The sequence below is a fragment of the Rhinolophus sinicus genome, chromosome 1, assembly GCF_057876585.1.
Source record: "Rhinolophus sinicus isolate RSI-liver-muscle chromosome 1, RSI-T2T, whole genome shotgun sequence".
Classification (NCBI taxonomy): Eukaryota; Metazoa; Chordata; class Mammalia; order Chiroptera; family Rhinolophidae; genus Rhinolophus; species Rhinolophus sinicus.
In genome coordinates this window covers 91,625,016-91,644,224 of record NC_142501.1, presented here as the reverse complement: position 1 = coordinate 91,644,224, position 19,209 = coordinate 91,625,016, and the positions used below count along the sequence as shown (strand labels likewise).

Genomic DNA, 19,209 nt, shown 5'->3' with positions numbered 1-19,209 from the left:
AATACAGTACAGTACTGTAAATATTTTTTCTTTTGATTTTCTTAATAACATTTTCTTTTCTCTAGCTTATTTTATTGTAAGAATATAGTATATAATACATATACAAAATATGTGTTAATCGACTATTTATACTATCGGTAAGTCTTCCCGTCAAGAGTAGGCTGACTATTAGTAAGTTAAGTTTCTGGGGAGTCAGAAGTTATATGAGGATTTCCAACTGCAGGGGGTCAGCGGGCAATGCACCTCTAACCCCTGCATTGTGCAAGGGTCATCTATACTTAAAGGGTTTGGATGATGGGAGACTCCAAAGGCCAGGCTAAGATGCTTGTGAATGAGAGTTCCTGACATCTGTCAATACAATTAAAATCAATAAACATTTTTATACAGAACCAACTATGTACAAAGCACCAAGACATGGTTCCCAAACTCAGGTAAATAGGGAAAACAACACAGAAAATCATTAGCATAAGTAAGATAAAGCACATAAGTAAGCACATAAATAAGATAAAGCACTAAGTAAGATAAAATAACACCTGAAACCAAAGCAGAAATACACTCTAGTGGAATTACAACAAAGAATTGTGATTAATTCCAACCGTGAGAATTTAGGTAGACTTCAAAGGAGGGAGCACTGATCTGCACCTTAAAAGGTGAGTAGGCTTTCAATAGGGAGCTTTTCTAATCCCCAAATCAGCATCAGTCACATCAGCTGAGATTATGCTTCCATATAATGTTTGTGTGGGAAGCTCTTGTTGCTGGGATTTACCTAATTTCAGTTCCTCATACAGCCATTACTCTGAATTGCACTGTAACACACCTTTTGACATATCCACACAAAAAAGGTTATAATAAACATGTGTAATGTTCAGAGAGGGGAAAAACCATCTCCTATTGATCTCTACCCTCACAGTACTCATTAGAGTGACAGTTCCATAACAGGCACTCTATAACTATTTATGGAAGACAACTACAGATTATTCTGAAATCTGATTTACCCAATTAAATTGAAATATGGCTTACAGAAAACATTCATGAAAATTCAGAAAATTCAGAGCTAAATTCTTGAGTACGGGAAATAGAAAATTGGGCAAAACTAAATGCAGAATATCAAAAGAAGAGGCACCAGAATGGCAAACACAATATTTACAAATATGTGCCTCACTGTTTTTATCATTCATGTCCTTTGTGTGTGAATATCAAATGAAACTGTAAAACAGTTTAAGTGTGAGTATGTCTGGACCAGGCTAGAAACACTTTCAACAACTACTGTACCATCAAGTCCTACAATAGTCATGTACGTACCTAAGATATTGCAAGATCAAAAGATTTTGTGAGAGATCCTTTTGTAGAGCTCATACATTTCTACTTTCTGAAACCACAAGGTGGCCTGGGCTCACTGTGTAATTTTCCTGCCCCAGCCCTGGAATCACCCTGTTTTCCAAGAGACTTTGTTTCATCTGATTGTAGAAAGGTGTACAAAAACCAGTATCTGGTTGTTAGCTATGCTTATTGTTTCCAAGCCTTCTTAATGGAAGAGTTAGTAAGTACATGCATAATACACACATCAGTGGTATAATATGCATGTGGTATAATAACCACATGCATAGATACACATCAGTATCCCTATATCTATCTGCTTGTAAATTAAATACCATGAGTTCATACTACTATTTCTGATTCAAGTACAACACCACAGGGTTCATTTAAGCCTTCCCACTCGTTTGCAACTTCTGTTTCAAACAATAAAAAAACTCAGCCCTCATTATCTACAACACATTTATTTGCTGAATTCTAGCATACATATAATGTGGTTTCAGAATGCCTAACTTATTCTCTGTGAAACACACGTTTACTACTAGATTACAACATTTATGTACACTTCTTTTTGTCTTCACTTTATTCAGTCAAGAAAATGTCTTCCAAACTATTCAGGTTAGTTTCCTTCTTCCCCACCCCTTTGAGGACGGTTATGTTATTCATTTATAAAACAGGTCCGTTTGTTAGCATTTCTATTACTTTTTGGGTCACCCCCCTATCCCCCGCCACACACACACACACACACACACACACACACACACACACACACAGCTTGATTGGTTTTGCTTCGTTTTTAGAGCTTATGAAGGATATGTGAAATTTACTGAGGGTCTAAGAGTCAGAGCTGTACAAAAAGATATGCTGAGAGAAGTGTCACTTTTGCCTCAAACCTACTCCCCAATCCCATTTCCCCTTCTTTCCACTCCTCTCCCAACCACTCCCACAGACTGCTGCTTTCTTTAGTTTCTAGTCTATTCTTCCTGTTTTCTTTTGAAAAAAAGATCAGATATGCTTGTACTTTCTTACATCAAGAGTAGCATACAACAGATGTCTTTTGTGCTTCTTTTCTACACTTGACAGAATGTCCTGAAAATCACTCCTTATCAGTTCATGAGTGATCTTCCTCATTATTTTTTAAAAGCTGCCAGTCTCCAATGGGTGGATGTACCACAGTGGATGCAAGCACTCGCCTACCTATGGGCAATTAGGTTGTCTCCAATTACCACCAATATTGCAAAAATCTTGCGCACATGTACACTGTCCTGTTGGAGATGCACCTTCGGATACATGTAGATGTTGGACAGCTGAGTCAGTGAGTACTGCCTATGTGTATAATATTTATAACCCACAAAAAAATCACTTTGGGGATTCTAGTAATTTTTAAGAGTATCAAGGGACTTCTAATAAAGGTTGAGACTAGTTAATACAGCTCAGAGTAATAACTCTCCAAAAGACAAAGTTACAAACAGGATACAACTGAGTAGCAAGGTGGTATCTTAAGACAGGGCATTCATAACTGAGACCAGGATAAACAAAAGCCATGTTTAGAGCTTATGGGAGCCCTAGATCCCCTCCATTTGGGGTATCATTTTCATTTCATATGTAAGGAATTTGTTTAATCTCTTCAGAATTCTTTTAATGTGTAGAGCCAAGAACAAAGCAATTTGTTTCCAAACTCACTTTCTGCCAGAAATGAATACTTTTGATTCTATCTGAAGAATTCTAAAAATGGAAAATTGGACAGAAATAAAGTTATCTTTTCAGAAAACTTTCAAAATAAAATATGGAATTTTGAGTAAAAAAAAGCCACAGCACAGCAAGGACAATAAAAGTACAAATGCTATGCACAACTATCATGAATAAATCTCACACATGATGCTGAACAAAAGAGGTCACAAAATAACAAATACGATTCCATTTATACAAAATAAAAACATGCAAAACTAACCTATACTTTTTATTTAACACGTATTCAGGTAGAAAGAAAAACAAAGAACAATAAAAACCAAAATAATGATTTCGTCTGAAGGAAGGGAGGAAATAGTGACTGGGAAGAAATACACATACGATTCCTGGTATGTCAGTGATATCCTTGAGACAATCACTTCATGTGCATTATTTACACTGTGTGTGATTTATGTACTTTTTAAAATGTATTTTATTTTTCATAATAAAGAAAGGTAAATTAAAAAGCTATACGAATCTTTGTGGCAAACTGTAACTTCTACCAGGAAGAGTGAAGCTAATTGATGAACTTAACACCATAACTGGCAGTCACTGAGTAACAAAAGGTAAAAATGAAACTTCTAGTCCAAATCAAGTTTTCATCTTCACAAACAAAAGAAAACACATTGTGTTTGTTAACATGGTAAGTAGAATTAACCTTTGGAAACCAAGGAAAAATTAAACATTCATGACCCATCAAAGTTCAAAACATTAAGTATAAAGTATTTATTTTTAACATGAGAATGTATTTTAATCTAAGAATTATTATTATCTCTATAGTAGAAACACTAAAATCCTAAAATAATTCCTTCCCTTTACTTCTCCTACTTCATGAAAACATCAATAGATGGCCCCAAATGAACATTCAGAAATGTAAAACACACAAAAGAAATCAGGAAGAAGAATTTTAAAAATGATAAATCCTCAATCAACTGCTTTTCTATGATTCTACTCCCTCATGAATGCTACTATGCGCCATTTCTCCAGGAATCGCTAACTTATCTTTGAGCGCGGAGTCAGATGTAGACCTCACAGTCTGGGTGCCAGCGATACTACCACTGGGCTGTCATCTGCAGGAAGGCGGTTAAAAAATAAATAACAGAGCTGGTTGGTAAAAGAACTGAAATCAGGTCCAAAGTATCCTATTTGTAGTCCAGCTCTTTGCATGATATTTGAATGACTGACATGCATGTGGCCATCAGTTCCCATTTTTCATTACTTTAATCTTAAAATATCTACCACTCTGAGACACGTTGGCAAAGTCATTCACCCACTCTAAACTAGTTTTCTCTATATGTAATGTAGAGAAAATATTATGTATTTCTTTATAAAAATTACATAAAGATATGTAATATAAGTAAATAATTTGATTTACTTATCTCTTGGATTATATGAGGACATAAGAGATTACATACGAAAGCACTTTTTGTGTTATAACAACTGATAAAAGATTAAAAAGGCGCCATTCCATTTACAGACAGACTGGTAGTAGAAAACAATAAAATGGAGGCTGAGGGAGAAACAAGACAAACGAAACAGTTAAGGAAGGGACTAATATACAGAAGGGCTTATCCTATCATAAAATAAATATTTTCTATAATTAAAAAAATGCGATCCTAGTTCAAGAAGGAGGTTAAATTGAAATACTAGAAACAGCCTTAATTATTAAGCAATTTCACAAAATATAAAGATGCCAATTCAAACTGATAAGCAATGAAATAATTTCCTATAGTCTAGTGAAATTGTCAGCAATGAAGAGAAGCTAAGACCGTCATCACACAAAATACCTTTAAAATAATTTAAATGAAAAAGTAAAAGCAGAAAATGAAAGCCTAGAACAACTAAAAAAGATTTATAGGTAAGTATTTGTATGTTCTCAGAATGGGGAAAACCTGAGCTAAAAAATCATGGGGAAAAAGCCACCATGGAAGAGAGATAGGTTTGATTTCCTTAATAAACAAATGAAAATTTAAGATATGAGTAAATACTCAGCTTCACTGGTAATCAGAAAAATATAAATTAAAACAAACATTAAATAGTTTCCACCTATCAGATTTGGCACAAAAAATAAAAAGGAGGAAGAAGAGAAAATTGACAGTGAGGGAAAACTGGTATGCTGCTTTTTTCAAAAGTTGGTGTGTTTGAGGAAATTTATACTGTTTCTATAACGGGTATGTATTTTATAATCAGTAAAAGTTATATAAAAAGGAATGAAAAAAGGAATTAATTCGGATTTTCATGCCTGAAATGAGTATGTTGAAAGCCTAAAACGGGCTTCAACATACCAGATATTAACTACTCCAAATCTCTCCAGTAAAGATGTCAGGGCTGAGCCACTTAGAAAGCTGTGTGCATTCAGGTTAATTAACTTGATTTCTCTGGGTCTATTTTCTCATCTGTACATTGTGGACATAACCGTCTACCCTGCTGGACAGTGGTGAAGGTTAGAAATAACGAATGCCCGGGGCCACCATCAAGGACCAGGCACGTAATTGGCACTTATCATATGATCACTGCTACTACTGTTATTGAACCTGGTTTGACTTAATCAATTATCACTCCACTGAAGTAAAAAAAGTATAGTTTATACATCCTGCATGACAGTGAAATAGGCTCTCTAAACCGAATTTTTAAAAAGGAAGGAAAGAAAGAGGGAAGGAGGGAAAAATAGAAAAGACAGGTGGGGAAAAAAGTGGGGGAGGAGGAAGAATGGACAAAAGAAGTTAAAACACAGACACAAACCAAGGTTAGCAATGCACTTTAATGGAGGAAAATAGCAAACAGTTACACTGACCACCCTAAAGTTCAATAGGATCCACTCATTAAACTGACATTGAACTTACCAATTAAGTGTGATCAACTTGAAGCCAGAAGAACTTTCTCCTATGCTGCGATGTCCTCACAAAGCTGTGGAATAAAACTTGCCTTTTCTACTTAAAGCCATTCCTTTATTGCTAAATAGGTGGTCTGAGAGGAAAGCAGCAAGCAGGATTAGAAAGAGAAAAAGAGGCGCATAAAGGTGAAGAGACAAACAACATGCCCTACGGGGGCGAGAGGTCTTCACCCGCCCCTTGCAGACTCGGCTCTAACCTGCAGCTGCGCGGAGCTGTCATTGAGGTTGTCCTCCCTTCGCCGCGCCTCCTCGAGCATTTGCGCGCTCTTCTTCTTCTCCACCTGTTCCTTGTGCTTCAGATTTGCAACCTTCTTATTCTGGTCTTTCACCTGCCTGTGGATACGGGAGAGAAAAATCACGCTATTCACACATATGCATAGAAAAAAATATGTTTATTTACAGACTTACACTGCTGCCACCAAGGAATAGCCTGAAAACCAACAGAGAATTCCTGCTGCAAAAATTTTCCAACACTTGCAAATGCTCTCCTAATAGTGGCAAACTGATGTTCCAAGAACATGTATTTCAGCATGTACTTTCTGAAGCACAATAAAACCATAAAACAAAAGAAGGGTATGAGGTAGTTTGAAATGACTTGAAAAAGGTCAGAGATTTATGTTGGAAATACGGAAACAGTCTCCTGACATCAATGCTATGAAACAGGAGAATGGATTAAGAAAGGTTTTGTAATACAACTCTAATTTTACGATTATTAAATCTTTCAAATGTTCAAAAGGCTATATGCCATGCATTATGTAAATGAAAATAATGATATAAAGATCTCGGAATCCAGCTTAAGCAACAGAACTATGTCTCTACTTCTGAAACTCCCCACCCTATTCCACTGCATCCACACGAAAATTAACCTACATCCGAAAAATTTTGTGTTTAAAATCTCCTTGCTTTTATTATCGTTTTGCTACATATATGAATCCTTTACTTAGCTTGCACGTTTTTGAAATTTAGTTTATTAATAAACTATTTTTTCTTTTTAATGTTTTCAGACTCATACTGATCAATGAGTATAATGTAGTTGTTTTTTTATCCCCTTCATTTTCACTGCAGTATAAAATAACATACAGCAATTGTTTTAACCCATTCACAAGTCGATGAACAACTGGGTTGTTTCGTTTTTCTTATTATTACAAATAATGCTGCTAGGTACATGCTGACATACCTGTGCAAGAGTTTCTCGAAGGTACAGGCCTACAAACTGAATCGTGAGACCATATGGTAGGTATACCTTCAACTTGACTAATTATTTTCCAGGAGGTTGTATTAATTTGTACTTACACGAGTAGCCAATCTGGTAGATATATATACAAATATATGTCATTATAGTTTTAAAATGCATGCTTCTGGCTGCTGAGGTTGAACATCTTTTCATTGAGTTTCTGCTTCTGTAAAATAGCTACTTAAGTGTTTTGCCCATTTTTTAATTAGGATATCTTTTTCTTTATGACTTATAAGTATTCTTTATATTTTCTGGATCTTAATCCTTTATTTGTTATATGTTACACAAACATTTTCTTCCAGTCTATGAATTATTTGTTTAATTGCTTTGTGGTATGTTTTCATTTACAAAATTTAATATTTTTAATTGCTTCAAATATATCAATCTTCTCCTTTATGGTTTGCCACTTTGTGACTTTTTCACAAAAACTTTGCAATCCCAAGTATCTAAAGATATTCCTTGAAAATTCTGTAACTTTGTTTTCTACACTGAAATCATTAATCCACCGGTAACTGATGTTCTGTATGGTATGAGGCGGAAACATAACTTCATTGTTGGCGTATGGTATGAGGTAAGAGAAAATTTCATTTTTTACATATACTGATAACTAACTGTCCTAGCAGTACTTGCATGCATTACTACCCTGTCACATATAAAGTTCCTAGATACATGTGTGCTTGTTTTGTGGCTCTCTGGTATCTTTGCTTTTACATTTCTGTGCCAAATCTATACTACCTTAATTACTACTTAATTACTTTTTAATTTATAAGAAGTCTCAATATCTACTAATTCAAACCTGCCTACCTTGGTCTTCTCAGAACGCTCTTGGCTATTCTCGGCCCTTTACACCTCTATAAATTTCAGAACCAGCTTGTCAAGTTCCACTAACCCAACCAACAAACCAACAACCAAGGCAACCAAAACTCAACAGCAGCCTTTTGGGATTTTGATTGCTATTATACCAAATCTATTTATCAATTTGGGAGGAAAGGACACTTTCATGCTCTTGAATCTTTCAACTTCTTAACACGGCATCTCCCTCTACTTATTTAGTTGTCTTTAAAAGGCTTTCAGGGCCGGACCGGTGGCTCAGGCGGTTGGAGCTCCATGCCCCTAACTCCAAAGGCTGCCGGTTCGATTCCCACATGGGCCAGTGGGCTCTCAACCACAAGGTTGCCGGTTCAACTCCTCGAATCCCACAAGGGAAGGTGGGCTCCGCCCCTGTAACTAAGATTGAATATGGCACCTTGATCTGAGCTGCCGCTGAGCTCTGGGATGGCTCAGTTGGTTGGAACACAGGCTCTCAACCACAAGGCTGCCAGTTCGATTCCTCAACTCGCACAAGGGATGGTGGGCTGCGCCCCCTGGAACTAGCACCGGCAACTGGACCTGGAGCTGAGCTGCGTCCTCCACAACTAAGACTGAAAGAACAACTGGACTTGGAAAAAAGTCCTGGAAATACACACTGTTCCCCAATAAAGTCCTGTTCCCTTCCCCAATAAAATCTTTAAAAAAAAAAAAGGCTTTCAACAAAGTGTTAAAATTTTCTCAATGAAAGAAATGATTTTATTTCATTCACAGGTATCTTATATGTTTTGTTGTCATTTTAAATTCCAGACATCACGTCTTACACGTTGTTCCTTATACAAAGTAAGTACTCTTTAAAAAGTACTCTTTCAACACTGTAAATACCAACAAAATTAACGTGTAATTCATTATCATGAAATAGCGAGTCCATATTCAAGTTTCCCCAGTTGTCTCAAAAGACATTGTACACTTGTCTTCTTTGATTCCGAATCCAAAAATGATTTGAAACACAATCCACAGCACTGTGTTTGTTTGTTAAATCCTTCAAGTATCTACGAAATCTGACAATTTAGTTTGCTAACTTGTTGCAATGATGCTGCTAACCTTTTTTGATATCAGAGGGATTATTCATTATGAATTTGTACCAAATAGACAAACAGTTAACCAAGTCTACCATTTGGAAGTGCTGAAAAGGCTGCATGAAATAATTAGACGACCTGAAATCTTTGCCAACAATTCATGGCTCTTGCATCATGACAATGCACCAGCTCACACAGCACTGTCTGTGAGGGAGTTTTTAGCCAGTAAACAAATAACTGTACTGGAACACCGTCCCTACTCACCTGATCTGGGCCCCCATGACTTCTTTCTTTCCCTGAAGATAAAGGAAATATTGAAAGGAAGACATTTTGATGACACTCGGACATCAAGGGTAATATGATGACAGCTCTGATGGACATTCCAGAAAAAGAGTTCCCAAATTTCTTTGAAGGATGGCTAGGCGCTGGCATTGGTGCATAGCTTCCCAAGGGGAGTACTTCAAAGGTGACGATAATGATATTCAGCAATGAGGTATGTAGCACTTTTTATAGGATGAGTTTGTGAACTTAATTTTCACACCTTGTACATTTATAAACTTAATGAAAAAATCTGGCATTTTTACGGTTTTTGTGTAACAAAGGTTTCATAGAGAATATAGTTAATACTGTCAAAAACAAAACTGTGGAATCCTTTGTATAAGGTTTTGAAAACACATTCTATTTTGGGTAATTTGGATATGATTCTACCCAGGCAAAAAAGATTTTTTTTTTAGAATAATTTCTAAATATTTCTTCAACATATGAGAAATTATTCAAAATCAAATAGTAAATTAATGACATAGATGGTAAGATAAAAAGTCATTCTCTGATGGAAGTGCGTTATTCAAAAGTCACATTTCAGTTCTTTACTTTCTGCCATCTTGAATATATCTACAGAAAGTTTTAGCCACAGAGAATATAATAAAACCAGTTAGCACTAGAAGAAATAAACATGGAACTAATGTCTGTATTTGATTCTCCTCACTGCATAATTTTCTGTGCCAATAATTCTATTTTTATTAATCTGATATCAATCATATCAACCAATGGGAAAAACATATTGGGATCCTTACATTAAAAAAGACAAAGACAAAATTTTGTTTTCATGAATCAAACTGCTCTTTTTCAAAATTAAATTCCTCAGAACATTGGTTTATTACATGCAAAGATTTTGTTCTGTTTTAAGAGAGAAAAAAATTTAATAGTGTATAAATTCTTTTCACCTTGCATCTGTGAATTATTCCAGATGGAGCTGGCAACCAGCAGAGCCTGGTTATTCGCAGCAGTAGGACACAAGGAGTAAGGAACCTAATTAAAACCACTTGACTATTTTATGGTGAAAGATATTCTAGGCTAAACTTTTGATCCAATTAAAGCCAACTTCATTCTTCAGCATTTTTTATCATAATTATATGTGAGAGTGAATGATTTTTTAAAATCTTAACTTTACCCCCAATTCATAGAATTAGGTAAGTGTTTTTAGTTGTGTTTCAGGAAAGAGAATTTAAAAATCCATTGCCCCGGGGCGGACAGGTGGCTCAGTTGGTTAGAGCGAGAGCTCTGGGCAACGGGGTTGCCAGTTTGATTCCCACATGGGCCAGCGAGCTGAGCCCTCCGCAACTAGAATGAAGTCAATGAGCTGCCGTTCAGCTTCCAGGTGGCCACATGGCTCAGCTGGTTGGAGCGCAGGCTCTCAACAACAAGGTTGCCAGTTCAATTCCTCGACTCCCACAAGGGATGGTGGGCTGTGCCCCCTGCAACTATCAGACTAAATAGAAAGTAGTCCAGAATGCCACATTTGAGTTTCTGTTATTTATATATATATTTTGGTTTTCAATTTTCCATTTCCTAATCCATTTTCTTTTCATATTTCAATTTCCTTTCTTTAACTTAGTTTTGTGCCTATTACTTTTATACTTTTATTCTATAGACTAAAGAATAATTAAATATGAAAGTAAAATGATCTTATTTAAGTCAGGCAACCAAGAAAAGTATAGAAAATTGTGAGAGGATTAAGTCAATCCCTCTCCTATTCTCTTTCTTCCCCACCTCCTTGCATTCTGTGTGTGCACATGCAAGCATGAATTCATACATAGTTCTGAAATCACAAATGAACTACAGCAGACGAATACACACAACTTTCTTGCCTCACCAATATCCTTTTCAATGCTTGTTTCGGGGGAAAGGACACAAATGGCAATATCATCAAAACATGGTAATAATAAAAATGGGAGGTGTTGGCGCCGACCTGGTGGTTCAGGCTGTTGGAGCTCCGTACTCCTAACGTCGAAGGCTGCCAGTTTGATTCCCACATGGGCCAGTGGGCTCTCAACCACAAGGCTGCCTGTTCGACTCCCACAAGGGATAGTGGGCTGTGCCCCCTGCAACTAAGATTGAACACAGCACCTTGAGCTGCCGCTGAGCTCCCAGATGGCTCCGTTGGTTGGAGCGCGTCCTCTCAACCACAAGGTTGCTGGTTCGACTCCCACAAAGGATGGCGGGCTGCGCCCCCTGCAACTAACAACAGCAACTGGACCTGGGGCTGAGCTGCGCCCTCCACAACTAAGACTGAAAGGACAACAACTTGAAGCTGAACGGCACCCTCCACAACTAAGATTGAAAGGACAACAACTTGACTTGGAAAAAAAAAAGTCCTGGAAGTACACACTGTTCCCCAATAAAGTCCTGTTCCCCTTCCCCAATAAAAACTTAAAAAAAAAAAAAAAAAAAGGGAGGTGTTTCTTGAATATATATATATATATATATATATATATATATATATATATACACACACACACACACACATATATATATAAGAACAAATATTCTGAGACATTAGAATCTATGAAACATGGAATTTCCTTCACTTCACTTATAAATAGATCGTTAGTAATTTGATTTAAAACTGAGTTCACAAGAAAATCAAAATATGTGAGTAAATCTACACCTAAAGTGCTACCAGAAAGAAAAGGTTTAATGGTTTAGCATATATTTTTTTAACTCTCTTAGGCTTCTGTTGGACCTGAATTAATTAATTTGAATTAAATTCAAAATAAACTTACTACATCTTTTATTATTCTTCAAGAAGGAAAAGCAGAGAAATGAGACTGATTCATCAATGAATTAATCCTTTAAAATCAGACTCTCAACAGTTCCCAACTATTATAATAAACAATGAAATGATGATTAATAGATTTAACTCTCTCCACATAGGTATGAATAAATTAAAGTGTAAGAAGAGAGAAAAGCAAAGATGGAAAAGGAAACCGTTTAATCTCTATTGGTCTCTGCACAAGAAGCTTTATAAAATGTGGTCCACCATCTCGCTATTCAAAGTGCAATACATAAACTCACAATGTCAGCATGACCTGGGAGCTTGTTGAAAATATGGAATTCTCAGGTTCACACCAGATCTACTAAATCAAAATCTGCACTGTAACAAGATCTCCATGCGATACCAAATGCACACTGAAGTTTAAGAAGCACCAGTCTACTACACAGGCTATGCTTGGCAGGCCCTGCCCCGATTTACTCTGTTAATGTTTCCCCAGCTCTGTCTCTTAAAATCCAAACGCAAATTTAGGTGAATCTGTTAGGTCATAACTCCTATTGACCACCCCCTCCAACTCCCACACCACTGTAACTAAATACATCTTATGACATGTTAATTTGTTCCCCATGTTAGAGCGATCCATGTTCATGTCTTCTTACACCTATATAAATGCCTTTCAAGAGTTTAAGGTCCATGTCTGATACATTTTCAAAGTTTACGATTCCTAGCATAGTTTGTCCTAGTGTATACATGTTCATTAAATATTTATTGAACAAATGCACAAAAAGGAAAGTGTATCTTCTCTATTGACAAAGTTACCCAAAACATGTCTCTGAAGTAAAATACAGTTTGTTTAACATTCCACAACCATGTTAGCATAGAAAAATGAATACTCTCCTTATCTCTCAAACACCTAAGAAAATTAACTGGGAAAGAAATTGTTATTCTTTTCCTTCTTCAAAACTTATTCTCACTCTATCTAGCAACTATCAATATGTTTGTCAGAGAGACTACACTTTCACTGGCTGTTTTGGTTTTTGTAATGTTACCTTACCATAAAAAAACTCTCGTACAAATTTAAGAAAAAAATAGAACAGTGCTATTGTCAAGTTTAAAGAAATACATAGTAAATATCAAATTTGACTCAGGTATTTGTGTTTTAATTGGAGAACAGAAGTTTAAGCTAGACAGCTAAAAATACACCAATTAGAAGCAAAATGATATTGCTAAAAGTATATGTTATATGTAAACATCTATATTATAAACATCTGTATTAAATGTAACATTAGAGAATTTATACATTGTATACACACACAATACTGTCTCTCCCTCTCCTTCTGTCCCAAGAATAACTCCATTCACATTCAGTTAATATAAAAATTTAGATATAAAATTTCACAATACTACCTACGAGGTGTGATCAAACAACACAATGAATGTTTAAATTAAAAAAATATGTGTTACAGTAGAAGACACATTGCCATTAATCCCCCTCAAAATATTCCCCCTTGCTTCAAACACCCGTATCCCATCGTTCTTGCCACTTTCTGAAGCAATCCTGGAAGTCCTCTTTTGTGTCTTTTATTGTGCTGTCGTGGCTGCCTCCATGTTCCGAGTCAATTCAAAACGTTTACTTTTCGTGGTCATTTTGACTTTGGGGAAAAGCCAGAAGTTGCATGGTGCCAGATCTGGTGAATAAGGTGGATGAGGACACACTGTAATGTTTTTATTTGACAGAAATTGTTGTAGCAGAAGTGATGTGTGACACAGAACCTTTCTGTTGTGATCACAAAATACGGTGAATGCTGCCACCGAGTGCCATCCAACAGAAAGGCAGGGACCTTCAATATGGGAAGCGGTGCGTCGAGTCTTAGTAACAGTGTGTGACAAGTTTCATTTTGTTCGGTGAGGTCAGTTGAGTGTGAGCTACGGTTGAGAGGTGTGCTTTAAAGTGTGCCGTAAACCATCCTCTATCATGACAACGCTTGGTGTCACCCATCGCTTCTGGTATACAGCAATTTCTGTCAAATAAAATGATTATGGTGTGTCCTCATCCAACTTATTCACAGGATCTGGCACCGTGCAACTTTTGGCTCTTCCCCAAAGTCAAAATGATTTGGGACATCGAGGCAGCCATGACAGTGCAACTAAAGACACTCACAGAAGAGGACTTCCAGAACTGCTTCAGAAAGTGGCAAGAACAATGGGATAGTGTGTTCGAAGCAAAGGGGAATATTTGAGGGAGAATACTGTAATAAAAATTTTTTTATTTAAACATTCACCATATTGTTTGATCACACCTCATATACATATGTATGTATTTATATTACTGATAACCCTGACAAAAGCAGTTTCAGAAAAGTGATAAAAAGAGATTTTAAAAAATAGATGAAAACAGAAGCCTGATTTGATTAACTTGAACAAAGCTAAGGAAATGCAGATAGCAATTACAGTCATTTCTTTTAGCAAGATTTGCTAAGAGAGAAATGGGGTGCCAGCTAAAAGGGGATATCATCACATTAAGGAAGGACTTTTTAAAATGGAAGGTGGAAATTTTAAGGCATGCTTGTGATAATGAACCAGGAGAGAGCAAAATTGTGAAAATAGAAGGGAGAGAAGGATAACTGAGGGACAAGCACCCGTAATCTGGGAACTAAAATGGGATTAAGAGAAAAAGTGATAGAGTTGAACTTGGGAACAATGACAGGACTGCAAAAGTCAAGCACATAGGTACAAATGCATGTAAATTGGTAGATTTAATGGTGGGAAGATGCAGTGGATAACATCCAATTATTTTCATTTTCTCAATGTAATATGAAGTCAGCAGCTTTGAGGGGGAGGGGAGGATGTGGGTAAATTTGAGAAGGAGTATGACATAATCACCTCTGAGAATGGGAAATCAAATTTAATAGGCATTTGTATTAGGAATGCCTGTATAATTGGGAGCACATTTGAGATATGTGGCCACAGATTTAAAGTGAGATCAGTCAGCACAGCTGTGTGATTTCTGACTGGGGTTTTGCAAGGCAAGTAGAAAGAAGAGGGAGAGAGACAAGTAAGCTCAGGGTGTTTAGAAGGGGGTGGTTCTACTGCTGGACCATGAAATCTGAGCCAGGTAAGGAAGGAAGTGAGGACAGAAGAGGTTGAAAACAAAGTAGTATGCTGCTGTATCAAAGTCTTAATGGTCCAAGAACTGTTAGTGTGGGAGACAAGGAGAGTAAATGGACTGAGGGGACAGGAAGTGGTAGGCAGGGCCCCACTGTATTTTTCAGTGTCACTAAAACCACTTTGGAGCATTCAAACACATAATCAACTCCACAGAGTTACACGCATAGGCAAGAGGCAAGTTTCACTGTAGCCAGAAGAGCGACACAATCCCCCAAACCTAAGAAATGACACTGCCTAGGGATGGCACCAGACCAGAGGAAAAGAAAACCATTCTCACTTATCATAGTATAATTTGTGGACTTGTTTTATTACCACAGTCATTGCCTGTTTCCCAAATTGTGTAAAGATAAGAATCCAGCACTGTTGATATATTCAAAATCAATGTATAAAGTCTAAAAAAAACTGACCAAGGATATGACAATGCTACGACTGTATTGGGCCAAGAACTCTGAGTATGCAGAAGAGAAACAGAGAACCAAAGAAAATCCCTGCCTTTAAACATTGACTTGGTTTTTTGGACCTATGATAGACTAAATATATTGTCAATTATCTTCACTTTTTAAAAAGTAGAGGAGGATGCTGCTCAATGTTGTTCACTCTGGATTTCTCCCTGATTTACTCAAAATGACAGAGGAAAAGCATCAAACATTTTTATGGAAAGCATCCATTGCTTTTACGCATTAGATTGATTCCATCCAATCATTGTCTAAAACAGGACATAAAACCTTAGACTTTTGAGTAAAGTTGTGATACTAAGAAAAATAAACATATATATTCTCATTCCCCACCTCTATTTTTCCTCCCTTTTGAATTTTATTCATTTTCGCCAACACTTCTCCTTCATTTAATTTTATTCTCTTTCATATTTTTCTATTTGTATGCCTGAGGCCTCACAGAATCGAGCAGGGATCCAACTCTTCTTCTTGGTGGAAGTCAGAACTATGGAGGTTGCTGGCCCCTTGACCTAGGAAAAACAATGTTCTAGCAGGAAGAGAACAATGAAACACATAATAAGGCTTTTTTATTGCCTGCTATCTTGTTTCCCTCTTTGTCTGAAAGTGTTTTTGTAGATACTAGTCTATTTTACATTTGCCCCCAAGGCTACGCTAATGATGAATGCTCTGAAGGCTACAGTTTAATCATACTGCACAAGAGTATATTAAATTGTATACGCAGACAGAGTATACCATCCACATTTTTTCATCTGGTGATTTCATAGGGCTCAGGTTAAAACTATTTTAGGTTGGACATTTTACTATAATATGCATAATGTAGAGGAAATAGCCAAAGGCTACTGTGGGAATCCAGGCATTATCAAAAGCATTAATAATAAGCAGATACATTAAATAGATAATGGTGACAGTTTTTTCTGGTGCAATTAAATGCTAGTAATTAGAAAACTTCATAAGTGGTTTTCTTTATAAATTTTAGTCAAAATACAATGAAAATCAATTGGGTAGAAGACAATTACTAAAGCATTCCACTGAAATAGGAGGAAAGAATAAAGCCTGAAGTTTCTGATTTCATTAATAAAGGATGGGCCTAGAGGAAAAAGGGCAAAAAATTCAAAATTTTAACTTATAAATCTATAAATTTACAGAGCAATTTATTTTCACTACAAAAATGTTTACATTCTACTTCCAAGGGGCAATACAGCTCTGATTTTATGTAAAACATAATGAATTTATAAAAAGTCAGTATATAATTGAATCATAGAAGTTTAGTTTTACATTCCTGTGCTTTTTGGGGTACTTTTGGATTCATACTGACTACATAATAAAATCCAAATTTGCTGAATTAGCACCAAAGGTCCTTAATAATCATCTGTTTTATTACTCCCTTACACAGTAAGATTTGTGTTTGGGAGTGGTTTTATTTTGTTTTTGCTTTTTCCGATGTCTTAAAGCCCCTACCTTTTCCCTTGTCCTGTCTCTTCCTTCAAGATGAAGCTCAGATGGCAGTACCTCAGCAGTTTTCCAGCACCCTCCTGAGCAGACTGCTTCACCCCATGACGGAAAGTCTGCATTTGAACTACAGTATAGTATGTCATAGTATAATTCTAAGGGAAAATATTTTCTAGATTCTGTGTTTGTAAATTATAATACTTAAAAATACTCAAATATTAAATCTAGGATTCACACATTAAATATAAGGAATACTAAAATCACAGTGAAATTCAAATTATCAACACAAATTTAATATGCAATGAAATCACTGCTCACAGTGCACTCATCGTACTTACAACTACCATGTTTCCCTGAAAATAAGGCCTAGCCAGACAATCAGCTCTAATGCGTCTTTTAGAGCAATCATTAATATAAAACCCGATATTATATTATATTATATTAATTATATTATATTATATTATATTATATTATATTATATTATATTATATTCGGTCTTATAATAAAATAAGACCGGGCCTTATATTAATTTTTTCTCCAAAAGATGCATTAGAGTTGATGGTCCAGCTAGGTCTTATTTTGGGGGAAACACGGTATGATCCAAGTTTAAGTCATAAGAAGATTAAATTCATAAGCTTTTCTTTATCAAATTGCTAAAAACAAGTTTGTTTCACACCAGGCATTATAACATCATCTCAACACTGCCTGAAATGAAAGCAACTCTGTATAATGAGCCCGTCACGCCCTTTTCTCCCGGGCCCATGAGAAGCACAGCAGTTAACACCTGACATCAGCATCATAACCACACAAATGGATGATGCAACTACACACACCACTCAAGTATTACATGTTCACCCAGATGACCCAAAACATGGAAAGAAATTATGGTTCTGATTGTAACTGAAATGAAAATACAAAATCATAACATCTGCACGGTAAATTTGTAAATCTGTAAATCTCTGAACATGCTCACGATCTGACAGGGACGTGAGGACCACTGCTGGGAACACAGTGACACAGAGGTTAAAAACAGAGGTGTTGAGGCTGGGAGAAGAACCCTGTATTAAATACTGATTCACTGTTCATTACCTTTGTGACCATTAACTTCTTTAAACTTCAGGGTTTTAAAAAAATCTTTTTAATTTGTGATACAGCAACAATACTCTTCTCTCACAGAGTTGTTATGAAGAATAAATAAGACAGTGTTTAGCATAGGGATTAGCACACTGTAAGAGGTTAGTAACACCCATTCTCTCCCCTGCCAACAAACACATTTACCTTACTATATTTTAACATATAAATATCTAAATTCCCCATACATTAACCTCCAGAGAATCACAGAATATGCTTCTTTTACCACTTTGTAGGTGGGGGGGTAAGTGTCTGTGTGTGTGTGTGTGTGTGTGTGTGTGTTACTGAATGTTCTGTGTTACACTTTTAAATCTAAATCTAGCACTATAATAAATGTATAATACTACAATAACCTTTAAAAATTCCTGATTATACACCAAGAACCTTAATGTTTGTCATCACATTACCTCATTTGTCATCTTATTCAAAACATTTTTATGAGGTTTTATTAACTCCAATTTATAGATGAAGACCAAACCTTCAATAAAATTTAGTAATTAGCCCAAAATTACAGTTGTACACATTACAGAATCAGTTCAAGTCCAGGTCTGCCTGACTACAACCCCTATATATTTAACCTCTGTACTATTACAAACAAAAATTGCTTATTCAGTTGGATCTTTGACACCAAATACTGAATGAAGATGGTTTACAGAATACATAAAAATAAATTAAAAGGTGAAAGCCCCTTGCTTTATCGAGTTGTTACCTCACTTAGCTTCCTTTGTTCTTAACAAAGTTCATCCTCCAGTGTTTTCCTCTCTCCAAAAGGGAAGCACATCCTGGCATTCCCACATTGAGTCATTTCAGGTGTTTTTTTTGTTTTGTTTTGTTTTTAAGATTTTATTGGGGAAGGGGAACAGGACTTTATTGGGGAATAAAGTCCTGTTCCAGGACTT

The 19,209-nt window shown here is 36.1% G+C and overlaps 1 protein-coding gene across 14 annotated transcripts in view; it reads right to left on the bottom strand.

Annotated features, from left to right (window-relative positions):
- The window catches only part of ERC1 (ELKS/RAB6-interacting/CAST family member 1), a 491,277-nt gene that overhangs the window by 259,401 nt on the left and 212,667 nt on the right, over positions 1-19,209 (bottom strand). For all 14 annotated transcript variants that reach the window (XM_074325171.2, XM_074325172.2, XM_074325174.2 and 11 more), the window contains one exon: positions 6,133-6,268. In XM_074325171.2, coding sequence (XP_074181272.1) covers positions 6,133-6,268 — 136 coding nt within the window. The remainder of the gene's footprint in view (positions 1-6,132; positions 6,269-19,209) is intronic.